At 36.5% G+C, this 27,902-nt stretch overlaps 1 protein-coding gene across 1 annotated transcript in view; it reads right to left on the minus strand.

Moving 5' to 3' along the window:
- CCDC178 (coiled-coil domain containing 178) overlaps positions 1-27,902 on the minus strand; it is a 42,690-nt gene that overhangs the window by 674 nt on the left and 14,114 nt on the right. The window contains 1 exon segment of the mRNA XM_036743892.1: positions 2,140-2,289. Within this exon segment, the coding sequence (XP_036599787.1) occupies positions 2,140-2,289 (150 nt within the window).

The raw sequence follows: 27,902 nt of genomic DNA on the forward strand, positions 1-27,902 counted from the left end.
TGGATTTCTTCGAAACCTGTTGAATTGTTCGAGAACCGTGGCAATTTGCCAGATGATTGATAATTTCTAAAGACACAAATGTTCTTTCTTGAGCTTTGCTGTAACACAGTCCTCTCCATATTGATATAGCACCTGCTTCAGGGCCTCTGGAATAAAGTGTTCTCACCTGCCCATTCCATTGGGGGAAGTCTTCAACTCATGAGGTAGGTGCTATTATTCTCTCCACTCTATTCTTCTGAGGAAACCGAATCTGAGAGAGGTTAAGGGACTTGCCCAGGGTCACACAACTAGTAAGGTGTGAGGAATTTTGAATTCAGGTTTTCTTGATTCCAAGTCCAGTGCTCTATCAATTGCACTATCTGCTGAAGAGCTGAAAAATTCACACGGAGAACCTTGAAAATCTTCAGTGGCTTATCATATCTAATATTACCAGGGTTAACAGAGGAAAGACAAAATAATTCCTCCTCAGTTCTCTAAACTATCATCTCTTTCTCTTCTTCCCCCCCTTCCACAGCTTTTCTCTCTGTCTGTGTCTCCCTGGCACTCTCCAAATCTCTCTTTGTGTCTCCCCTTCTCTGCCCATGTGTCTCTCAGGGACTACGTCTCTGTCTCTCTCAGACGCAGACACACACACACGCACACACACACACACACTATACACGCGCACACACAACACACGCGCGCACACACACACACCACACACACACACCACACACACACCACACACACACCACACACACACCACACACACACCACACACACACCACACACACACATATACAAAATAAGGAAAGATTAGTAGACCAATCTAGGTACTGTACTATAGATGCCTGGAATCATTGACTGGAAACTGAGAGAACATAGTTAACTCTATGAAAATGAAAACTACTTCAAGACCAACATCTCTAGATAGTATTTTATATGGAATTATGTTCTTTCTTTTTTTGCCAGTAATCAGGTAGCCATTTAATTAATTAGTTTCATTATGATGAACAGATTTGCAAATAGGGAATTCTCCTGATCAGAATTCTACCTTGCTAAAGTGAAGGCAGAGATTATATACTTAAATATACTTAAATAGCAAGTGGGAAGGTGGATTACAATGTTTTCCCGGGCTTGAGTGGTTTCCAACAACAAACCCAAAAATTGAAGGCAATACAACAATTCTGGAGTCCTGTGGGAGCAATATTGCTCGAGTTCTTGGGGGTCATTACTTGGTGGGTCACAGGACCAAAGTTCTGTGATCGGAACAAGTTCTATAATCTCTGATCCACTTCACTTTAGGTACACAAACAGAAGGATGCCAGTAATTTGAAACTATGCCTAAAGGACTACAAAACCATGCATACCCTTTGACTGAGCAATACCACTTCTAGGTCTGTTTCCTAGAGATCATAAATATCCGAAAAGGACTCACATGTCCAAAAATATTTATAGCAGCTCTTTTTGTGGTGGCCAGGAATTGGAAATTGAGGGGATGCCCATCAATTGGGGAATGACTGTATAAGTTGTGGTATATGAATGTAATGGAATACTATTGTTCCATAAGAAATGATAAATAGGCAGACATCAGAAAAACCTGGAAAGTCTTAAATGAACTTAGTGAAGTGAAGTAAACAGAACCAGGAGAACACTGTACACAGTTGCAGCAACACTGTGTGATGACTAACTCTGATAGACTTAGCCCTGCTCAGTAATGCGAAAATCTAAGACAACTCCAAAAGACTCATGCTGGAAAATGCTGTCCACATCCAGAGAAAGAACTATGGAGTCTGAATGCAGATCGAAGCATATTATTTGCTCTCTTTATACTGAACCATTTTCAAGAAATTACTTTACATTTAACTAAGTGTAAAATATGTAATATTCTTAGAATACAATGACAGTTACTTAATTAACTATTACAGCTTCTGTTTCTTTCAAAATTTAATTTGGACAGGTTGCTGGAAGTTTGGAACACACACACACACACACACACACACACACGTGTGTGTGTGTGTGTGTGTGTGTGTGTGTGTGTGTGTGTACGTACCCTAAATCTACCATCAGATTGAAGCTCTCATGATTTAATTAATTTCTACTTTTAAGGAGTGTATGTATCAAACAAAATACCTTTTTTAAGCACAGCAAAGTTAATACCTGTTTCTTATCCTTAATGGAAGCTTCGATTGCTATCATTTTATTGTATTCATCCAAATACCAGTCCTTTACGCCTAAGAACTCCATCACAGCTCGCTGATACTCTTGAGCCAAGCGCAGGTTTTCATCCAGGGCCTCTTGATATTGAATCTAGAAAATTAAAAAGAAATTCACCAAAATCATTAAACTCTAAGGCATAATTTATTTGAATTGCAGCATGTCCTTGAATCTTCTAATTCCTTCTACGGCAAACTGTAAGTATAATCAAAGAAAGACAAGTGCAGAACAGAATTAAGAAACAACAGTAAACACTAGGAAACAATTACTTCCCTTAAAAAACAAGAGCTTCCTGGAACATCAAATTACAATGCCAACTTCACCGCCTCTTTTTGGATTCTGATGTTTTTATTATGGCAAAAATATATCTTTTTTAAAATATTCATTTCAAAACAACAGAATCAGAAGTCCACTATTAGCCAAACTTACTACACAACAACTGCATTAGACATGAAATACAATAAGCAATAAAATCATTTTTCAATGTCCAGAGGTTCTTGAAATAATCTGATCAAAACTTTATTACATTAAAAAGTCAATATAAGGTATGATTATCTGTTGCTTGTGGAATAATGCATGCTATTCTACTACATTTGAATTCTAGGAATAAACACCTAATCACTGGGATTTATGTTATTAAGTTCTGTAAAACAAATCTAGACTTTTTGATCACCTTGGTGACTATTTACATGCTAACATTATCTGAACAGAAATCCCCCAATTTGTGCCAAGCAAATTATTTATATTTTATGCATTATCTACATTTTAATTAAATGCCACTAATATTTGCTAATATGAGACTATTGAAGTAAGGGAAAATATTCTAAGCACATTATTAATAGTTTACAGAAAGGAAACAATTGCCTTCCCACCCTGTAATGTTTAATTTAGGAATATACTGGCATTCTATTTACAAACATAACTTATCATTGCATAATAGGACCTTATTTACCCTTAAGGCCTTCTTGGGGGTTTTCTTTCTGGATGAGCCCCACCACTTAAAATTGAGAAACCTTCCACCAGAGCCAAATGACAATCCCTCTACTTTAGTCATCCACCATGTATATAAGATCAACAGAAATTTCCTTTCACCTCCCAATCACCTAGAATTTTAGGTTTCCTGTGCAGGCTTTCCTTATCCTTTCATGAACCAGAGGAGTTGTAGACTCAAGGGAACTCACAGTAGAGGCATCAGGCTACAAAAGATTTGGACTGGATTTCAGAATTCAGGGTCTAAGTTGTCATCACAAGAGTATGACATCAGGGTTAATACAATTTGAGTCTCAGGACTTCTGTTATTGTTAAGTCAATTTTCAGTCATGTCCATCTCTTTGTGACCCCATTTGGGGTTTTCTTTGCAAAGACACTGGGGTGGTTTGCCATTTCCTTCTCCAAGTCATTTTATACATGAGGAAACTGAGGCAAACAGGGTTAAGTGATTTGCCCAGGGTCACACAGTTAGTAAGGACTTCTAAAGCTAGTCAAGTTGATTGAATAAAGATTTAATTGCCTCCCACCCTCAAGGCACTGCATTGTGAGTTAAATAGACTCTGGTCAGATGGGTGGGGAAGTAATCATTAGTAATAATATTAGTTCTGTTGGAAAATATATTACAAATCCTCCAACTGACCCATAAATGAGTTTTTGGGACACAGTTGGGAATTGCCTATGTTTTAAAATCAGTTATATCATTCTACCTTTTTATTCATTCACTCTGTTACATTTAGGCTTCGGGTTAGAGTGGATAGTTGGATAGTTGGAAGCTCCTTATCAACTATATATCCTTCAAAACAACTAAGGATTAATAGTAATGGGCCAAATATATCCCACCTATGTTATCAAAGTAAGAAGATTGATTACTTATGAAGTAAGGAGAAGGAGACAGGAGATTACAGGTATTTTTCAAATATACATCTGATGTTTGAGGAGTACTATATTGAGAAGTCATAAATTATTGGAATTCTGCTAAATAAATTTTGAACAGAAATGTGTATAGCCTTTAATATAATCATCCCCTGATTTTTATCGTGCCTCCTGAAGTAGATTTTGACCATATTTTTAAGGATGTTATTTTAGAACTAGAACTAACCTTAAGAGTAATTTAGTCTAACCCTTCCTTCCCACCCCACCCCCACTTCCTGCCCTCACTAATCTACAAGTACACACACACACGCATGCTCATGCCTTACACAATTTTATTAATGAGAACACTGAAACACAGAGAAGTTGTCATTGACATGATTAAATGCTGCTAGTAAAAAGCAGAAACCTCACACATCTCCTAATTTTCAGTGGATTTTTTTTTTCTATAACTCAAACAAGAAAATCTTTAGGCTTCTTTTTTCTCCTTTTTAAGTTATAAGGATTTCTCCTTATCCCTCAACAGGAATATTAATATTGAGTCTTGTTGGTTAACACAGTCTCACTGTGGTTCCTGAAATAATGACAACTGACAATACAGAGTGGTCATTTTAGATTTTTTTTCTTCAGAATTCCAGCATCATACTTTAAAACTATCGAACATTCTACCTACATGATGACCTTTTAAATTTGTCTCAGTTTCCCTAGCTTCCTTCGGGACTCAAGTGCAGGAGGCCTTTCTGTTTCTTCCCAGTAGCAAAGAGCTTCCACTCCAAAATTACCTCCCATCTATTCTGTGTAGATCTTTTATGCTCTTAGATATTTATATGTGGTCCCTCCTTTGTTTATCTCTCTAACAGTACAGTGCTTAGCATTATCTTAAGTATTTAATAAATTGGTAGATTTATTGCCTCAAATCACAGAGAATTAACTTTGGGGAGAGTCGCCATTATCTTCAGACACTTACTATATATTATATTTGGAGAATCATGATGGTTCCTTGCAAATTCTTATTACTAACTTCAGGGACTAATCTTCAAGTCTTTGGAATCCATCCTGACAAGTTTTCCATTGTAATTAATTACCTTCCATTCTGGATGGGAATTTATCATAAAAAAGAAGGGCCATTGGAAGCCTAAGCTTTCTCAGAATCATCCTCTACACTATGAAGAGCTACAAGGGCAGAAAAAGGATGCTAAAATGATAAAGCATGCCATTTGACTTGTGGGACATTCACTAAACATTATGGAACTTGGTTGCTGTACTCATTTTGGAAATTATGTTATGCCCACGGTGCAATGCACTGTGTCCTTTCCAAATGTACATATTTTCCATTTCTGGGTGACAACAGTTCTTTCTGCTCCTATGCTGCATAATCTGGGAAGGTGCCAAGATATCAAATTGTGTAATCATGCCAATGAATCTTCAAAATATTGGTACATCAGTCATAATATTTTACATTATCATTTCCCAGTAATGAATGTATGGAAGGCTTTCCCAATTCACCACAAATTCTGGAAAGTCAGTGACCTTCAGATGTGCAATGAAGTTTAAGTTTTTTAATTTTAAATAATGGTATTCTGCAGGCATTGAAAATGTTTTTATGTCTAACTGTGGTTCCACCTCACAACTCTGACTTGTTTAATTTTAGCCAATGGTATAACAGAATGCAAATGAACCAAAGGGGCAGGATGACAATTGGTTGAGCTATATCTGAGGAAATCATGCCACCACCATTTTAAGTAGAACTGCTCATAAAATAATAGCAAGAGGAAGGATTTTTAAGTGGAGAGTTAAAAAAAAGGAAGGGAAAGAGAAAATTAGAGTAAAAGAACAAGAAAAGTAAGGTGACTTTGGGGAATGTTTTATTCAAATCCAGTGGAATCATAATCAACAAAAAAAGGATTTTTTTTTCCCTTTGAGTACTCGATAAACTTGAATTTGTTAAAGGTTACCTCAGGTGCTGCCATTTACTAACTACGTAAACTATCGACCAGAACGTAAAACATAATCATTTTAAATTCTCCTATATTGAAACTATCACATAGCAAATAGTCTTCCAACATTGTAAAATTGAGGTATTCAGAATTAAAGGTAGAAGGGGTGTTGGAGACGGCCCAGCAAAACCTTTTCATTTTTGCAGATGAGAAAGGTAAGACTTAAGGAAGAGCAGCAAGACGCCATGCGTAGTAAGAATAGAAAAGGTCAGATTCAATGCAGGTTCTTCTGAATCAAAATCCAATATTCTTTCTACTACACTATAGTAACTCCCTACTATGGCACCCTGTCCATGATGTAGAATTATGGGATTATCATGCCTCTGCAGTTAATAAATACAATCAATGAGCTTAAACGAACAGAACACCTCCTCATAACTTGATTCATTGTTCTTTATTCAAAACTCATTAGTAACAATGATAGTGAATAACTATATTAAATACTTTTCCTGAGGTTTAGATACATTATATGAATAGTTTACTTTCCTTCTTCATTTAATTTAGTATTTAGCAAGGAAAGGAATCAAATATCTGACTTGGTTTGCATTTTATGGACAGTTTTTCATTTTTTACTATAAAAATTCAGATTTGTCAAATGGTGATACTTAAGATAGCTTTGATTAATTTTATGTGAGGAAATATGTACTCATTGAAAAACTTTCACAATTGTATTTATTTGTATGCACTTTTTCTTCAGTGTTGTTGTCGTTCAGTTGTTCTCAGTTGTGTTCAACTCTTTGTGACCCCTTTTGGCATATTCTTGGCAAAGACACTGGAGTGATTTGCCATTTCCTTCTCCAGATTATTTTACAGATGAGGAAACTGAGGCAAACAGGACTAAGTGACTTGCCCAGGGTCACATAGTTAGTAAATGTCTGAGGCCAGATTTGAAATCAGGAAGGCGATTCTTCTTGACTCCAGGCCTGATATTCTATCCACTGTGCCACCTAGCTGTCCATTTTCTGCAACAGGGGGATTGCTTAATGGGGAACCAGTTTCTCTCATTACATTTTGGTTTGGATTGTGACTATTTAGTATGTCATTCTGGTTATCAATAATAATAATAATTTATTTGTATTTATTTATATATTTAGTTGCAGTTTTTAACATTCACTTTTATAAGATTTTGAGTTCTAAATTTTCTCCCTCTCCTTCCATCCCCTCCCTAAGATAGCATGCAATCTGATATAGGCTATACATGTACAATCATAGGAAACCTATTTCCATATTAGTCATGTTGTGAAAGAAAATCAGAGCAAAAGGGAAAAACAATGAGAAAGAAAAAAAAGAGAGAAAATAGTATGCATTAATCTGCATGTAGACTCCATAGTTCTTTCTCTGGATGTGGATAGCATTTTCTATCATGAGTCTTTAGTCTTAGATCATTACGTTGCTGAGAAGAGCTAAGTCTATCAAAATTTGTCACTGCACACTGTGGCTGTTACTGTGTACAATGTCCTCCTGGTTCTGCTTACTTCACTCAGCATCAGTTCATGCAAATCTTTCCAGGTTTTTTTTTTGAAATCCACCTGCTCACCATTTCTTATGGAACAACAGTATTCCATTACATTCATGATGAAAAAAGAATAATAATAATAATAACAATTTTAAAAACTCACGGTTTCTGACCTATAAGCAAATGCATCATATCTTGATAAAAGCAATTCTTCTAGGATAAACTCTCATACAGCATCTGATGATGCTAAAAGTGCAGGTTCCAGTAATATTAAATTTATAACGATAATGTTCTGGATTCAGCACTCTAGAAGCTCATTATATCATTTAATTGCTACTGTGAAATCATCTGTCAATCTGATAAACCAATTCACTATAGGCAAACGTTCATATTCATATAATTTTAACACTTTAATTAAAGATGCTCCTTTTACTCAAAAATCTTTCTATTCAAACCTTATTCTACCTCATTCTCCACAACACTTGCCCCAACTCTTTTTTTCCTCTTCTTTTACCTCCAACTGTCCCTCATTCCTCACATTTACAACAAAAATGACAAACCTCAACCTGATCATATAAGATCTCCCTGCTAAATCTAATCCTCAGACTACACCCTTGTTCCATTACCTCCTGCCTTTTTCACCAACAAGATGTGGTGGTATCCCCTATTTCTAATAGACCTTCAATCTTTCCCTCTCCACTGGCAATATACTTTCATAGAAGATGCACTCCTGGTCCACAATCTACCCAAGTCTATGTCACAGGCGTTCTTCCCTCTGTTTACAAACCTGCTCAGGGCTTTAAAATCTTAAAGATAAGCCCTTGCCTTTGTCTTTCTACTTCATCCAAACACTATTCCATTTCTTTCTGCCATTTCACTGATGAACCTCTTTTTAAAATGTCTTCACCTATATCCTCCATGCACTCTTTGAAAGGTAGCCTCTTCTGCCACCACAGTATTGAAAATGCTCCCTCAAAGCTCAGTCCCTGAGTACTTTTTATTTTTTTCAACTGCATCTGTGCATGTGTGTGAACAGTATTTTTTAAATAACATGTAAAGAGAGTTTTCAACATTCATTTTTTAAGTAAGATTTTGAATTCCAAATTTTTCTCCCTCCCCTCCCCAGGAAGGCAAGCAATCTGATATAGGATATGTATTCTCAATCATGTTAAACATATTTCCACATTAGTCATTTTTTGAGAGAAGAAACAGAACAAAAGGAGGAAAAGCATGAAAAAAGTGAACATAGTATGCCTTGATCTGCATTCAGAATCCATAGTTCTTTCTCTGGGTGTGGATAGCATTTTCCATTATGAGTCTTTTCGAGTTGTCTTAGATCATTGTATTGCTGAGAAGAGCTAAGTCTGTCATAGCTGATCCTCTCACAATGTTGCTATTACAATGTACAATTTGATAAAGTGTTTTTAAAATTCGTACTATTCCCTAAACCTGGAATGTCCTCCCATCCCCTCTCCACCTGTTGACTTTCTAGCCATGCTGTAAATACCAACTCAAATATCCTCACCCCTTTAGAGCCTTCCTTTTTCTCCCGGTCATTAATAACCTTTCCCCTCTTGGACCATACAACTTTGTTCTGTTTTTACAACTTCCAATGCATCTATTGTGAAATTTTGTGTAGTGTAGTTATCTATATTTTGCATCTTATAGCCTATTAGATTGTAAGGTAAAAGTCCATGAGGGAATGGACCATATTTCATTTATACTTTGAATCTTCCTTGGCACAGAAAACAGTGCTCTCCCTGTAATAGGCAGTTTGCTGAATTTTGAATGAATGAATAAAAATTTATAATGTGGAAATACATTGTATGTTTATCCCTTAAGCATTATTAAGAGGATATACTCTTTTGTCCTAGATATAAAGTAATCACTAATTTCTAAAATGCAAGTCAATTCAATTTTAATTTTAATACCAATTTAATTCAAATTCAATTCAATGAACATGTATTAAGCACTTACTAAGGGAGGGCATTATATTCGAGAACAGAGATGTATAATACGTACTTTCTGCTCTCAAGAAGCCTGAATCCCAGTGGTTCAGGTCTTTCTAGGCCTTTCGAATTTAGCCTTATCTTTAGGGTTAATTCTTTAACTCCCACTCCACTTGATGAGCCAGGTCTACAGAGGTTAGATGCCTACTATTCTTTCAGTTCTAAGTGTAACCCTGTAACCTCCTAGCATGCTTCCCATTGATAATCAGACAGTATCCTCAATTAACTATTTTATTTTAATTTTTAGCAAAGGTATTTACTAAGATGGTATAGTAAGAATTGTTAGTGCAAAACATTTTTCCAAAACATGGAATATACTTTCCCACAAATACAAAGTCTAGTGGAAAAGTGGGCTCACAGTACTGTGATAATGAGGCACACATGTAGGAAAAAACTCGTGCAAAGGGTATACTCACAATTCCTAGTTATTGGAAGTCCTTTTGTAGAGTGCAGTCATCATTCTTCTTGGATACAAGAGGTCATGTTTCCTTCTTTGAGAGGCAGTTTATCTGTCTTTACCCATATTTTTCCCTGGTGTGTCTGCTACTAGTCTAAGTCTCTCCAATATCAGTCAACAGGAGTAAGGAAGAGAGAGAAGCTCAGTATTCCCATACCCCCTGACTCCCATGAATGCTTCTCAAGGGACTGCTTGGGACCCTCTCATCTGAAATCTACTACTTCCTGACCAGTCCATCCTTGACTAAACAACTGCTGACAATCATCTGACTATTTTTATGCCCCAAAATGTAATTAGCTGAATTAATCAGCTGTTCCCTTCTTGACCCAATTAAAGAAGAATTCACACCTGAGAAAGGGATCACAAGTTGTAAACAATCTTGTTTAAACCTGTTGAAAACCTCATCCTTTCTGTTGATTGATTGAAATGGGATATAGAACTCCTTCCCTTTCACCAGAGGTATAAAACATTCAGTTCCATCAGATTAAAGTGTATCGGAAAAAATTTAACCAAATACAATTTTAAAAATAGAACATAATGCTCGGTGAGTAGAGCACAGGCCCTGGAGTCAGGAGGACCTGAATTCAAATCTAGTATCAGACACTTGACACACTTAACTAGCTGTGCGACCTTAGGCAAGTCACTTAACCCCAATTGCCCTGCCTTCCCCCTCTCCATAAAAAAATTGAACATAATGTTTATGTGTGATTTTCTAGGTCAATATGCAGCCACAGGGATCTTTATGTACAGTATTTGTGATTGACACCACTATCTTACACTAAAACATATTCATCACATTCATACTTATTTTAAAAGAGTGAAACGATTCTTTGTCCTAGGAGAAATTTTGATCCACCATACTCCTTTACACCCACAATTGCACCCTTTGTATTTACATAGCATCTGCTAAACATTTTTTTTGTCTCCTTCAGCTGGTTATACCATTGCTGTTAGTAAAGCTATTTAGTATACATATCTTTAGTCAGCATATAAATACCATAGTGGTTTGAATTAACATAGAATGACTTCATGCCATCTAATAACATTTTATTGGCATGTGAACTTCATTACAATGCAGACTAACACTAAATGGTAAAATAAAAATAATGCTGGACTATGATCATGCTATGCACTCTGGAACCTTTGTGTCATTACAGATTCTGTGAATACACAATTCAGATACCAGCAATGGGAAAATACAGGTGGCAGTGGATATAGAAACACTACGTTCCTTCAAAAACATTTGCTTTCACTCTTAGGCAATGATAGTATGTGTGTGTACATGTGTGTATGTATATGGGTGGGTATGTATGTGTATACATACATGTGTCTATTGCAATATTTATATATGTTTAAAAACACATGCCAATTTTCTGACAACTCAATTCAGTTCAAGTCAAAAAATATTCATTAAGGACCTACGATATTTAAAGCACTCTGCAAAGCCCTGGCGATACCACAAAGCCAAATCAAAAAAAAAAGTTCCTATACTCAAAGAACATACATTTTACTAGGATGATATAAGCATAACTAGGGAAGAACAGACCTTCCTTGTTCCAGAGAATTGAAATTTGAAGAACACAAATATTTAAAATAATTATTTTAAAGGGTTTGGCAATATTTTATCTTTTATGTTTACATTTTTACAGCACCTTTACCCCTTCAGCTGCCTAGAAACTAATTAGCAAGAACAATGGAACTATTAAGTTACTAGAGAGCAACCTTGACTTTGCAGTGTCCCACGATCCATTTCCATAGAGGCCAAGGTCCTTGTACATCCCCTCTTTGGTGGTCTCTACACCCACAAGGAAGTGTCCCCATGATGGGGCCTGGGTCCTATGGCTTCAGGATCTATAGTTAATTTGAGGGTGTATAGTGCTCTTTGTCTTAGAAACCAACATTGGTATCTGGGACAAAGATGTAGATAAGAATAATGCAAAGTATAGCATGAAGGGGGTTAAGAAGGAGATCTAGACAAACTATTCTATGAAAATTTGAAGAAAAGACAAAGCTGAGTGTATTAAGACACGCATAAACTAACGTTCCCTTAGAATCTACATACAAATTACTAGAAAAATCCTTTTCCATCTTCACTGCTTCTAGTACTCATATCTATTAGAATGATATATGTCAATAACCTGAAAACTCTGAGGGGCAAATAGCTGTTCTAACTCTCCCAGGACCTGACTCCTTGCCTGAGCCACTGTAGAGACTTGTGTCTTCTCCAATACCAATTTTTTGATGAGAGTCTTAAAATGAAGACACCTGACATTAACTAATAAATAAAATACAGTGCATCAGTGGTACTACTTTTCCTCAAACTTTGTGTTTCATGAAACTATTTTAAATTTTACTCCATTCCATTAATCAATTCATTTATTCATTCTTATTTGTTAGGCTCTCCCTATTAGAAAGCGAGCTACTCAAAAATATAGGCCATCTCACCTCATACCAATCAGCCTGGCTGATATGACAGAAAAGAGGAGATGTGGGAAAATTGGTACACTTATGCCTTGTTGGTGGAGTTGTGAACTGATTATGAACTGATCCAATCATTCTGGAGAGCAATTTAGAATTATGCCCAAAGCATTATAAAACTGCCCATACTCTTTGGTCCAGCAATACCACTACTAATTAGATCTGTGTTCCAAAGAGATTTTTTTAAAGGTGTGGGGGGGGTGGGGCAGGGGACCTATTTATACAAAAATATTTATAGCAGCTCTTTTTGTGGTGGCAAAGAATTGGAAATTGAAGGGATGTCCATCAATTAGGGAATGGCTGAACAAGTGGCAGTATATGATTGTGACAGAATGCTACTGTGTGAAAAGAAATGATAACCAGGATGCTTTCAGAAAAGCCGGGAAAGACTTACATGAATTGATGCAAAGTGAAGTGAGCAGAACCAGGAAAATATTGTACACAGTAACACCATATTGTATGATGATCAAGTATAAATGACTTAGCTATATTCTCTTTTTTTTTTTGGAGGGGGGAAGGCAGGGCAATTAGGGTTAACTGACTTGCCCAAGGTCACACAGTTAGTAAATGTATCAAGTGTCTGAGGCCACATTTGAACTCAGGTCCTCCTGACTCCAAGGCCTGTGCTCTCCTCACTGTACCACCTAGCTGCCCCGACTTAGCTACATTCTCAACAATGCAATGATCCAAGACCATCTCAAAGGACTCATGATGAAAAATTCAATCCACATCCAGAGAAAGAACTGATAAGACTCTGAGTGCAGAATGAAACATACTATTTTTCACTTTGTAAGTTTGGTTTTTTTTTTACTTTTTGTTTTGTTTTGTGTAGTTTTTTTTTTTGGTCTGTGTCTTCTTTCACAACAAGACTAATACAGAAATATGCTTTGCATGATTGCATGTATATAACCAATATCAAATTGCATGCCATCTCAGGGAGTAAGGAGGGGAGGAAGGGAGAGAATTTGGAAAAATGAATATTAAAAATTGTTTTTACATGTAATTGGGAAAAAAATAAAATATTATTTAAGAAAAAGAGAATATAGACTATCTGTATCTTTAGCTCTTGGCACAGTGTTTGGTCCATAGTTAATTAAATGCTTTTCTCATTCATTCATTCACTTATTCATCCATTCATTTAAGAAATGAACCCTTGCTATACATATCTTAACTCATTTGATCCTCACAGCAAACCTGTGACAGTAGTAAGAATATAACTGCTATTATTATCCTCATTTTACAGATGAGGAAATTAAGTCTGAGAGTGGTTAAGAATGACTTACCCAGGGTCAAAGAGCTAGTAAGTATGTGAAGCAGGATTTGAACTCAGGTTTTTCCTGACTTCAAGTCAAACATTTTATCCACTAAGCCACCTATCTGCCTAATTTTAAGGGGTTCATTTTGATGGATTCATACATATTGCTAATTTTTAATGACCAAAACAACTGTAATTAGTGAATTCACTAAGTAGTACTAAAGTCATATTCTAGGTATGCTAAACCAGAAACTTCGTATCCCTAGGTCATGACTTTAGTGATGAATAAATGTTAGTTCACCAAACTCAAGGGATTGTACCAATTCAAATTAATTTAATTAAATCTCATCCACTTTAATTCAACAATCTTTTCTTAATTTTCTATTAAGTATAAGGCTCTGGGGATACAAAAACAAAAACACAGCAGTCCTTGTCTCAAAGAGGCTTACATTTGCCTTCACCTTAAATCTAGTAAAGAATGCCACTTGCACAACTTTCTGTCATCTAACTGCATTCTAGACAAACTTTCATTTTGTGAAAAGTGTCAATTTCCCCATAATACTCAAATACAAAGAGTTCAATTATTCTTCTACTTGACCTTCCAGCCATCATTAACTTCTCACAAATAAATGTATTAACTAGTTTTCTGTGACATCAGATTTTAACATTGTCAACTCTACCCTCCAACATTTTCTGCATTGAATTTAGTCCCCTCCTCACTCCTTCTGTTCACTCTGTCCCCAAGATATTCATGTCTACAAATATCATCTATACATTGACAATTTTCAGTTAAACTTTTCTAACCTGACTCTTTTTTACCTAGTCTGCTATTTCCTTTATAAAATCTCCACCAATCAGTGAGTTAGGAGGATGTCTACCCTAAGCATGTGAAAACATCCCCTCCCTCCCAACTTGGTGGAATGGGCAGATGAGAACAATTTGTTCCACTGGCCATGAAGATGGCTAAAGTGGGCGCTGTGGAGAACTTAGTGCCTGGTCAGATATCAAAGATGTCAATGCATCCAGGGTCATGACCAGTCATCCTGACTTTTGTTCTGACATTGAACCTTCAATATCTGGAAGAGTCATCTCTCTGTGCACAAATTCTGTGCATAATTCTGTGGAGCTTTACCTCACTTAAATTTAGTTCATGGGTTAAGTCAAGACATCGCCTGTGAAGTCACCCGTCCTCTTTGAAAGTGAAGGCCAAACATCAATCTTTATATTTTGTTTAAGAATGAATTCTTTTTGCTTATATCTTATTCCTGAGTTGAGGTTCCTCACCACTCTGGGAGAATCCATGATCCAACTGACTTTTCAAACATAACAACTTAGGTTTTGTTTCAATTCTGTAGTCTCTTTTAACATCTTTAATAGTAAAGAAATACTGTAAAATATGACATTATTTACAGTCCAGACTTGTTCAGATATTGACATCAGGCAGTGGAAGTAGTGGTGGCGAGAAGTCTCTAAAACTTCCTACGAGATTCTAGAAGGCAGGATATATGTTAGATGAATGTTCCAAAGTAACTCAAAGGCTGTTGATGCTTGAACGACATTTTTAAAAAGATGCCGGCAGCCTGGTGAGTATGTTGAAAAGCAGAAGTTTTTGGTGGTTCTAATTTTGCTACTGTGATTAGACAAGTGTCAGGACCTTGTGGAAATGCCATTCATTTCCTCCAGTTTCTCATGGTTCTTAAGGGAAAAGGCACTGTAATTCCAAACACCAAAGTAGAAATGATAGCAAGGAATAATATCACTTAGAATCATAAAAAGAACAAAAGTAAGGGTCAGCTAATCTATGCCCTAGTGAAAAGCAAACTTCCCAAGGAATGAAGTCTTTAAAACAAGGAACACAAAACACAAAACCATGAATTTGCTTATGACTTCAGCAACACTTCCTTCCCAGCACAGTTTTGGACTGTTAAGCACTGGCTTATTTGCTTATTATCGCCTCATTAAATTTTCCCATACATCATCACAATTTGGTTATATATACCTGTCAATATTTTAGAAAGAGTTTGAACAAGATCACTGCTTTCCTTTTAGTGGCATCATGGGAAAGCTTGACAACAATTTCCTCTCCATGTACTCCTCCTGATTTGAGTAGTTGAAGATTTAGAAAGGTTTCCTATTTACTCACATTTTAATGATATACATTTCTACTTCACTGGTGGAAAAGGCTGATCAGTCACAGAAAGGTCAGTTAACACTAAATAGACCCTTTCTTTATGTAATTACAAAGAATAATATCTTTGCACTGATGGCATTGCACATAGAGTGGGTGATGCAGAGAATTAATGTGCTGCCTTGTTGGCCCATGGGATACAAATTCCAATACAATAACCACAACTTATTCTAATTATACAGCTGTAAAAGGTCATCGGAAAAAGAGTTAAGGAATTATCAACTAAGTTCATCATAAAGTAATAATGTAGCACATAAATGCAGAAACTACAAAATAGGACCCTGAAAGTTTATTACAAGCTTAAGGAGAGCTGAGAGTAAATGAATTACAGGAGGGTCAAGGGTTATTATTGTCACATAAATTAAGTAAACTCAAGCACTTTCAAAACTAAAATATAAAGCAAAATATACATTCTCTTCAACGCACAAACATTTAAAGGTTTCCTTTCTTGCATTTGTGGAATCTTATTAGCTCTTAGGAAGGTCTTTGGAATCCATTATCTTTTGCCATCATTGCCATCTTTTTCAGCCAGAGAGGCATGGAAGGAAGGAAAGAAGGAAGGAAGGAAGGAAGGAAGGAAGGAAGGAAGGAAGGAAGGAAGGAAGGAAGGAAGGAAGGAAGGAAGGAAGACCTAGATTGGTCATATAGCTTGTCCCGGTTTACACAGTAAAGTAGGATGAAACTGAGATAGCCCAGGTTCCTGGTTCCAATTTCTTTTTACACTAGATCCCATTCCTCTTTACACATCTTGGATGATTACATCTTTAAAAGTACATTTTTAATTTGCATTTCTCTAATCAATAGTGATTTAGAGCATTTTTTTCATATGACTATAGATATCTTTAATTTCTTCCTCTGAAAACTGCCTGTCCATATCCTTTGACCATTTCTCAATTGGGGAATGACTTGTATTCCTATAAATTTGGTTCAATTCCTTGTATATTTTAGATATGAGGCCTTTCTCAGAGATACTGGTTGTAAAGATTTTTTCCCAATTTTCTGCTTCCCTCCTAATCTTTGTTGCATTGGTTTTGTTTATGCAAAAACTTTTCAATTTAACATAGTCAAAATTATCCATTTTGCATTTTGTAATGCTCTCTATCTCTTGTTGGGTCATGAATTCTTCCCTTTCCCAAAACATAAACAACTCTTAGGTACCACACCTCTCCTGTCAGATTGGCTAACATGACAAAACAGGAAAATGACAAATGCTGGAGAGGATGTGGGAAAATTGGAATGTTGGTGCAGTTGTAAACTGATCCAGCCATTTTGGAGAGCAATTCGGAACTATGCCCAAAGGGCTATGACAATGTGCATACACTTTGACCCAGCAATACCACTTCTAGGGCTGTATCCCAAAGAGATCATACAAGTGGGAAATGGACCCATATGTAGAAAAATATTTATAGCAGCTCTTTTTGTGATGGCAAAGAATTGGAAATCAAGGGGATGCCCATCAATTGGGGAATGGCTAAACAAATCATGGTATATGAGTGTAATGGAATACTATTGTGCAATAAGAAATGAGGGACAGACGGACTTCATTACAACCTGGAAAGACTCACATAAACTGATGCCCAGTGAGGGGAGAAGAACCAGGAGATCATTATACACGATTACAGACACATGGTATCTCTAAGGACTAACTTTGATAAACTTGACTCCTCTCATCAATACAAGGTTCAAAGATAGCTCCAAAAGACTCATGATGGAAAAAGCCGTGCACATCTAGAGAAAGAATTACGGAGTCTGAATGCAGATTGAAGCAAACTATTTGTTCTCCTTTTTTTCCTTCTTTTTTTGGTTTCATTTCTCCTCTCTCGTGATTCATTCCTTTGGTTGTAATTCTTCTTTACAACTGGACTATTATGTAAATAAGTTCGATATGAAGGTAAATGTAGAACCTACATTGGATTATATGCTGTCTTGGGGGAGGAGAAGGAGAGAGAGAAAATTTGGAACCCAAAAACCCATGGAACTGAATGTTGTAAACTAAAAATAAAAAAAAAACAAATTAAAAAAACATTTTATAGGTATCTTGTGTTTACATCACCTATATTTCTTACCGTATCCTCTTGCCATCCCTATCAAAGAGCAATCCCTAGGAGAAAGAGTAAAAAGAGGATAAAAAATGGAGCAAAACTAACCAACATATTGGAAAACTCTGGCATTATTTACATTGTTCCAATCCTACAGCCTTCCACCTCAGCTGAGAAGCAAGAGTGCTGGGGTGAGAGCAGGATAGAAATGGGAGCAGAGTCAAGAATGGTCATTACATTTTCATAACATTACAGTCCCCTGTCCTATCCATTTACATAGTTATAATCACTGTGTGTATTATTTTCCTGGTTCTGCTTAATTTCCTTTAGAATTCTTCATTTAACCCCAGAAGTCTGTCTTTGTCATACTCTCTCCCTTCATTTCTATCTTTTTTCATCACATTATTTCCTTTGACATTCTGTCTCTTCTGTTCTTTCAAGTAAATTTTGTTATTTTGTCTAGCTCTGCAAAATATCCCTTTGGTAGTCTCATTGGAATAACATTGAATCTATAAATTAATTTCAGTAGCATTATCATTTTTATTATGTTGGCTTGGCCCAGCTTTGAGCTGTGAGAATCTCTCCAGTTATTAAAGTTGGCTTTTTTTTCTTAAGGAGTGTTTTGTAATTATATCTAAAAAGATATTAAGTGGGGCTTGGTAGATTGATTCTCAGATATTTTATGCATTTTGTAGTTATTTCACATGGGATTTCATTTTTTAGTTTTGCCTCCTGAATTTTGTTATTGCTATATAGTAATGCTATTGATTGTTTCAGGTAGTTTACAGATTTCCTGGGATTTTTCAAATAACCCTCATGGCAAAAGCAAATAGGGACACTTTTTTCTCCTCTTTGCCTCAATTTCTATTTCAGGAAAAGTCCCAACCATGCTTTACTTCATTGCCAACTCTCCTGATATCTCCTCTAAAACTTCTCTCTAATAACTTTGTTTTGAGACAGATACCATTTCCTCCTTCATTCTTCCTCTTCTGTTCAGTAACCATTGACTATAATAAAATCAATTACGACCTTTCTGGATGGAATGTGCCAATGTGCTCCCCTAGGCCATCACTCACCATCCCTGTAATTTTTTGATCCAATGTGGCCTTCCCTGGTCACAACTTATCTTTCTTGTCTCCTCTTTTTGACTAAAAGCTCCTTGAGGGAAGGACTATTTTGGTAGAGTGCTTTTTCTATTTTTGAGAATAATTTTCTTAATATAATTATTAATTCTCTTATGAATCCATCTGGACAAGGGAACCTTTCATTTGGCATTTCTTTTACAACTCTTCAGTTAATTTTCCTAAGATTGAATTATTTATGACCCCTATTTGGTATTCTATTAATTTGGATTTTTTTATATACACTCCTTTGTTTATTTTGAATTCTGAATTTTGTTGGCATAAAACTGCATATAGTGGTTTTTGATAATTCTTTATATTTTGTCTAAATTCATTATGATTTTACTTTGTTCATTTTTTATTGTGTTGATTTGATTTTCTTCTTCCTTTTTAATCAGGTTAGTAGAGCATTTATCTATATTGTTAGTCTTTAAAAAGAACCAACTTTTTCATTTAGTCCTTTTGGTTTCCTATTTATCTATTTTTCCTATAAGTTTCAATATTTGCTCTTTTGAGATTTATTTTTTGTTGACATTTTATTTTTAAAACTATATATTCAGTTTATAAATCCTCTTTTTTTCTTCTATTTTCACCATGTGTTTAGGGCCTTTTTTTTATTCCTCTGAGAATTTCTTTAGTTGCATCCAAAACTTTTGGGCATGTTATCTCATTATGATCATCATCATCTTTTACATAATTATTAATCATTCTCCCACACACTGGGATTCCATTGTCAAGTCCCCATTAAGCTCTGGGTCTTTTGCTTGTGTTTCCCACCCAGCTGCACTCCTTTGAACCCACAGGAAGCTTATCAGCAGGAACCTGGTCTGCAAAATTGGAACAACCTTGGAACTCACACCTCTGTGCCTTTGAATGATGGGTGGAGTGATGAGCTCCTCCCCAAACCTTCATTTAAGAAAGTGGCCTAGGGTAGACATCTCTCCATTTCCCACCTGGCTACAATCCTAGGATTTCTCCATCATGTTCCAGTGCTTGTACCTCCTTTTCCCCACTTTTCAGCTTCCTTTTGTGTGCCCCCCCCATTAGAAGTATCTTTTGGATGGAGACTATCTTTCTTTTTCAAATGTATCTCCTCAGCATTTAGCACAGTGTGTAGTAGATCCTTAATGTGCATTGACTGACTGAATTGATTACTATTTTTATAATATTATAGTCTGTAAAAAGTCTGTTGTTTCCATTTATTTTCAATTCTTTGTGTTCAGATACTTGGTATATTTATTTAAAAGTGCCAGGTGGTGCTAATCTTGTTCAGAAAATTCCATAAAAATATTTGCTCTAAATCCTCCCATAGTTTTTTCAGTTCTCTAATTTTTTCAAATTTATCTTTCTGTTAGATTTGTCTAGGTGTGAAAGAGGAACATTAAACTCTTTGTGTATTATTGCGTTACTATGGATTTCTTTTATAAGTCAGTTAACTTTTCTTTAATGAATTTAGATGCTATGCCATTTGGTGTATATAGATTTAATGATATTGGTTTGTTGTCTATGTTCCTTTAAGCATAATGTAATTTTCTTTTTCGTAGATATTGTGAATTTTTATTTTCGCATTTTCTGAAAGTATAATTGCAAGTCTTGCTTTTTTGAATTCAGTTAATGCTTGGTAAATTTCATTTCAGCACTTCATTTTGATTATGTAATTCTATTTCTTTAGTGAAATATACATGTGTATCTTTGGGTCTGTGTCTGTTTTTGTGTACGTGTTTGGAACCAACAGATTGTAGGATTTGTTATCTTACCCAGTCTACCCACTCATTTTATTTAGGCTGTCAAATCCATTCACATTGAAAGTTGTGAGAAGCAGATTTGTATTTTTCTCCATTTGCATCTATGCTATTGGGGATTTCTCTGAAAATGGGGGTTATCTTCTTTTAAGCCAATACTCCTTTTCTACATTAGTTTCACTCAAACTACTTTTATACTATCTTATTTCTACAGGCTCTCTGCAACCCCCACCCCACAATTCCATTTGCTAACTCTTTCATGAGTTTGGAGATTTTATTTAAATATTGATTTTTTCCTTCTTTTATTTACTCACCTATTTCTTAACCTCTTAGACCCTTCTTTCTTTCCCACCTTCTGAGTTAAATAGTTAAATCAAAATCCCTCTTCCTCTTTTCTCCTATCTTGTTATATTAAATTGGCATTTTCTGAGTACCAATTTCTGAAGAAACTTACCTATCTCTTCCCTTAGGCTAGTTAGTACATTACCATCTTACATTTTTTTCTCAACTTTCCAATGCTAAGAGTGCTGAACTTGAGTCAGGAGCATCTCAGTTCTGATCCTGCCTCTGACACTGACTAGCCTAGTAACCTTGGGCAAGTCATTTACCTTTTCTCAACAATTTATAAAATGTGGATAACAATAACTCCTAACTCATAAGGTAGTTGTGAGGATCAAATGAGATTACATTTGTAGTACTTTGTAAATGACAAAGTACTACATAAATGTTAATTATTATTTACTTATTGCTTATTATTATCATTTATGGCTGCTTGCAGACTTTGCTGTTTGTCATCAGACTAGATCTTGGAATTTGAAGTATGTTCTTGTTGTTGTCTTCGTTTGCAGAGGTAAGCTATGTATTCTTTTGATTGATGCTTTCCTTTTTTTCCCCCAGAAACTCTGGGCAGTTTTGCATAACCCTGAACTTTGCTGAGCATGCTTGGAGCACCCAAGGTGGAGAAACCAACCCTGCTTCCCAGAGAAGACATTCTGTTTTCCTCTACAGTATGGGTGAGAAAAGCTACTTTCCCTTATCTATGGAGCTGGAACAGGCAGCATCTTTAAAATGACCGGATGGGACAATCTTTCTTTCCATTTGCATCCAGAAAAGGTAAAGTTTCTATTCATCCACAGCACAAGCACCATGAACTAATCTGGTTGAGGGAAAGGACTGTTTTTCTACCTCTTTTAGGTCCCAAAGCCCTGAGAAATGAGACCAGTGGTTTATTCTGGTTTTTTTCCAGTTCTAGGCAGTGGAATCCTCAGATGCAGTGATCTCAGAGGTAGGATGTTACAGCTAGCCCTTGCAGGGAAGCCCTGAAGAGCCAGGTTGCCCAGAGTGGGCTTTGGATTTCAAATTTGGTGGGGTTGTTCTATATAGGAACTGAGCTAAGTTAAGAACGTGATTTCCTTCCTGACCCCAGAGACTACAAGTCTAGAGTGGCAGGAGGATTATTTCCCTCAGGTGTTGTGGGCTTGGGGACTGTGGTGGGTGGGGCATGTTCATATATTTGCAATTGTTCTATCTTTGAAGAGTTGTTGTTTGTCTTTTCTTCAAAAGAGGACCGATGACATCAGCAAGGTAGTGTCTTAACTTGCATGTGAGTTTGATTTAAGCGAGGCAATTGTGCCACATCTTCAGCCTCACTCTCTCCTCCAGAGTCATCAGAGTCCAGCAGCAAGACATCAGTCAAGATGACTGGTGATGTCTTCAGATACAGTGAAAGACCTTGGCCTTTTTAAGCTACCATCTTTCCCAGGTTTCAAGTTTGTTTGAGGCAATGCCCATTCAGTGGTTAAAAGCTAGGCAAAAATTGAGGCAAAAGATGGCCTAGTTTGCCTTCACAAAAGAATCCATCTGGGAGGGGAAGATCCTCAGAATTTGTGGCCAGAAACAATTGCTATTTACATTCAGAGCCATCAAATTCCAAACAATGAAGTGAATGTTCCTTTGTACAAGCTAATCAAACTGCTAACTGGTTAAATGGAAATGAGCTACAAAAGACCCCTAAAATTAGAGAAACAATCAGTGGGGGCTAGAGCCAATGGAAGAGACTGGATAGTCCCCCTCTCCAGCTTCCCTTTAAAGGAACAGAAGAACCCTGAGGAAGGGGCAACATATAACAAACTTGACCTTCAGGTAGTGTGGGCCAAGGTAGATATTGTATACTATTTATGTTACTTCCTGCATGAAAATGTTTAGGTTTTTTTGATTTGTCACATTCTTCTGGGAGACCTATGACCTTTAACTTGTCTCTGCAGATCTTGTATTTGAGTTCACTGGCTTTATCTTCTAAAGAGATGTGTTCTTTTAATTTTGTTTTTTTTTTTTTGCTACTCTTATGCAAGATTTTCTTCCACTCTAATATTCCAAATCTGTTCATCTTTCACTTCTTTGAAGAAACTCCACCTTGCATTTCAATTTGTTCCTACAGATCACCCGTCTCTTTTGGATACCTTTGAAATTCATTGTTTTTTTTTTCCTCAAAACTCTCAGTATCCCACAAGATCCTGTGCATCATCGAACATTGGTTCATTTTCCTTTTTCTCATAATATTTGTTAACAAAGCTTCATAATCTTTGCAAACTTTGAAGAATTAATATGTTTTAGGACCTTGTCGGTTGGTTTATCTGCTTGTGCTCCAAGTTGTTTTTTTTTTTTCAATTGGTTTTCTTCCTCTTGAAATCGATAATGTCAGTATTTCTCCTTATGTTTCCCTGTCAGGCACCTTTTGATTCTTATTTCTTCTCTTGTGGGGTTATATTGTAAAGTTGTCTCAACCTCCTTCCATGTTGGTGTATGGGACAGAATTATCAAAATAATAGGAGAGACATCTTTAGGAGAAGCAAAGCGAATTTATTTTACAAACCTTGCAAGAATTGGGCGACACCTCCACTAGGGAAACCTAGCGGGGGAGGCGGGGTAAAAGAGAAGGCTGCCCTAATTTATATTCTTAATGAAAAGATTCCTGCCCACCTCTATCCTTTCTCACCATTGGCTGGGAGATGGGTTTACAATATAGGTGCTGAAAAACTAGAACTCAACTGCAGGGGTGGCAATGGAAAGTCTAGGAGAAGAAATGAGGAGGGGGAGGGGCCAATTCTTTCGGCCTCATCATATGCGGGTCACAGTGACTCTTTCCTTATTTGGTCACTGGGAGAGGGGGAAAGGAAAGGGCTCCTACCCCTTCAGGCCCTGACTTTCCAAAGTCACTACAAGGTTAAATTCTAAGCCTCTCCTACTCCCTCAGACATTTCCTATTTCATAAATATGAGAAGAGTGTAACCCCCGTATTTTTACCCTGTGAAATCTTCACAATTTATCCTTCCCATTCACTGGGAAATCTAAGGTTCTCCAGCCTGGGCCCCTGGCCTGAATAGACTTTGGATGGCTACAGGAGTGGTCCAAACTAGGCTTCTAACCCCTTTTATCCAGGCATGGTATAGCTACACACACATTAATTCACTTCTCTAGTGTTTCCTTTGACTCATTTCGTTTCCTTCTGTGACAGAGCTGAATCAGTATCCCCACTTTTTTGTGGAGTTGGGAGAGTAAAATTATGGGAAATATAGGCAAAGACTTTGTAGGAGGATCTCAAAATGGGCCACAGGCATAAGCCCATTGGTCAGTCTAGGCGTACCTGCCATGAGCATGGTGGGGTATTAAACAAGCACTTTAAGGATTAACGTTCTCTGATGTTAACTTATAAGGATTCTACTATTGTACTTTATCTAAGGATTCTCTTTCTCTCTCTCTCTCTCTCTCTCTCTCTCTCTCTCTCTCTCTCTCTCTCACACACACACACACACACACACACACACACATACACACAAGGATTTTACTATTATACTTTATCTAAGGATTCTATCTCTCTCTCGCTGAAAAGATATAATTGCTCTGTATCTATTACATAATTCCTCTCTTAAGGAAATTTTTGTTTTTGTTTTTGTTGTTTTAATATTATTAAGGTCTGGGGAAAATGTCTGTTCTGCCATCTAGTTGGTTGTCCAGAAGTCTTGCTTCTCTTCTGAACTCTTCTCTGAACTGAAAAGTCCTGAACCCAAATGAAATTTGTGTTTCCACATACCCTATGCATCTGTACTAAGAAAATTCAGATACTCTCAAAAATAACTTGGAGATGAAGGGTAGAAGCCTGAAAGAAATCAAACCACAGGACAATATTTTTAATGGGAAAAGATGAAACAAAACTGTGGCATTTCTTTTGAAAATTAAGGCCTACTGAGATAAGATGCACTGTCATAATGACAGTAGGCATGAGAAATACTGAAAACTTTGCAGACTTGGTAAACCATTCTTATCATCTGGCTTATTCAAACCAGCTCAGAATCTAGTGGATCATTGTCCATCTGCTGTGCCAGTCCAACATAAAACTTCTGATAGAGTAACTTAATGGGTTAAACATATGCATTCCACATCCAAATTTTTTTTCCTCTGTAGATTGCCACTCTGATCTGTATGAATCCTCATGAATGTTACCAAGAAGACCTTGTAGTGTTTCTCACCTCAGTGCAGCTAATACAACTTCATCAACAAACAGAAACATCTAGAGAACTTTATCATCTAAAAGGAATCCAGGCTTTGTAGAACACATTCCATGACAATGGCAGATACCTTTGGTGATCAGCTCCTCCTCTCTCTCTTCCTCTCCCTCTCCTTCTCCTCTCCAAAGGAAGGTAAATTTTGATGGCCAGAAGCTGCCCACTTAACTTGGGGTTTACTAACTAAATTTCCTTCTTTCTCTTTCTTTTCCTTCCTTCCTTCCTTCCTTCCTTCCTTCCTTCCTTCCTTCCTTCCTTCCTTCCTTCCTTCCTTCCTTCCTTCCATCCTTCCCTCCCTCCTTCCTTCCTTCCTTCCTTCCTTCCTTCCTTCCTTCCTTCCTTCCTTCCTTCCTCTCTCTCTCTCCTTCCTTCCACAAAACCTTAAACCCAGTTCACTCAGAAGCTCATGAACAGGTCCCTGCCCAAGCTCCACTTAATGGATTCTATTTTAGGCCCTCCTGGCTTGGAGTGAATGTCCATGGTAGCTGTTTCTCTTTGGAACAGCAACCCTAAGGGTCTTTCACCCCCAGCTTGATTATTTTTTTTCTTCTTTTTTCTAATTAAAGGGTCCATCCTTTGACTCACTTCTTAAAGAGGCCTATTCACTAAATGGACATTATCTCACTCTAAGTGAGTACATAAAAAGGCCTGAGCCTAAAAGTGCCAGCCTCTCCCACTGCATCCTGGGTCATCTCCAGTCATCCTGATGAATATCATGTGACGGGATCCAAATGGCTCTGGAAGAAAATGTGAGGCTGGTGACCTTGCACATCCCTCCCTCACTTAAATCAAAGTCAACTTCAAGTCATGTCGTCATTTCCCTGATGTCATGGTCCTCTTCAAAAATGAAGGACAAACACAACAACAACAACCCAGATAAATAGTGTTTCCCCCATTTCAGCTGTAGAGGATTAAAAAATATAGAAATTCTAAAAAGAAAGTGCCATGACTTTCCAAATCCAGTAAACCTATACCTTTATACTGGGTGACTTCAATGTGAAAGTAGGTACAGGGGAGATTGGTGAAAAATATGTTGTAAGATAGAATTAAAGGTTACAAATGAGAATGATTAAAAACTTTTAATCACTTTGAAGTGTCACCCTTGTGTATCATTAACACTTTCTTTAAGAAAAGAGTTGGAAGACTCTATGGAAAGCATGTGTCAAATAAGACAAATAACATCACCCATACATACATGTGAGGAGAGGGAGACAGGGAGAGACAGAGGTTATTGATATAGGAGGCATTTCAGGATTTGTGCAGTTATATTGTTGACTGATTAAAACAAGGGTCAAAATTAGAAGAAAAGATAATAATGATCAGATGCTATGTGAAACTGACTCCATCCTGACCCCCTTAACAAAAATAAACTATTAACTTCAAAAAACATGGGAAAGGATGATTTTTGCTACTCCTGGAGAAGACTAACAAGTGCCGCACCCCGCCCCCCCCCCCCCCCCGCAATGAGGAGGCCAAAAGTGCCTTACTCAAAAAATACATAGTTTACTCATCAAGTAGAGAGACATGGCAGCCAAGGGCAACACTTATTTGGAATTCAAGATCATTTACAAAAATTTAGAGAAGATAATAAAAAATTACAAGTGGGGTATGTGTGTATGTATGCTGAAAATGTTATAATAGGTATAATCAATGCGATTGGAAGGTTATAATAATTCTTTCTGTAGCAAAGCATTTAAATATTTAATAGTTGCTTTTATTTGTACATAGAAGTAAAAATAATAGACATCTAATGCATAATTGCTAAACTTTAGAACTGATGGGGATCTTGTAGAACATATGGGTAAATCCTCCCTTTTTCCAAATAACCTGATCTACTTGAAATTTCTATTTTTGACAGACTGCTATAGATCATACATAAAATAAATAGGTTTGTTTGTAAATATAAAGATATTTTATGTTTTTCATATATATATATATATATATATATATATATATATATATATATATATATATATATATACCTGCATATAAATATAAGAGAGAGGGATGCAAAGATGTGTTTGAAGAGAAAATGACACGTTTAAAAATTTTGAACTTAAGAATACTATATCTTCGCCTTTGCTAATAGAGCTAGGAGAGGCAACTTATAGAAATATGCATAGCTGTCACCTTGTGGCCTTACCTACACAGAAAAATCTAACAATTCATTTTTATAACAAGGAAACATAGGAACTTGTCCATTTACATTTTAACTGTGAAAAATAATAATAAAATTTCCAGTTCTTTAAGTCCTAGTTTGCAAAGGCATTTCACTGTATAATCTCTCTGTGTTGTATTCCAGTTTACTCGCAGTTTTTCCTTGGAAGACTAACAGAAATCTAAAATGCCTGCTTTGCTGCTTTTATACACTTTGCTAAGCTATGTTCCCACAACTCAGGAGATTAAAATAAAAAAAGAGTAAGACAGTTTCACATGACCTAGCCACAGTGCATTTTTTAAAAATTACTGTAGACTGTCAAGGTTTCCGACTAATACAAACAATTTGACACAACTGAAAAATAGTAAATGGGGGGAGAAATAA

Source organism: Trichosurus vulpecula, chromosome 1, assembly GCF_011100635.1.
Source record: "Trichosurus vulpecula isolate mTriVul1 chromosome 1, mTriVul1.pri, whole genome shotgun sequence".
Classification (NCBI taxonomy): Eukaryota; Metazoa; Chordata; class Mammalia; order Diprotodontia; family Phalangeridae; genus Trichosurus; species Trichosurus vulpecula.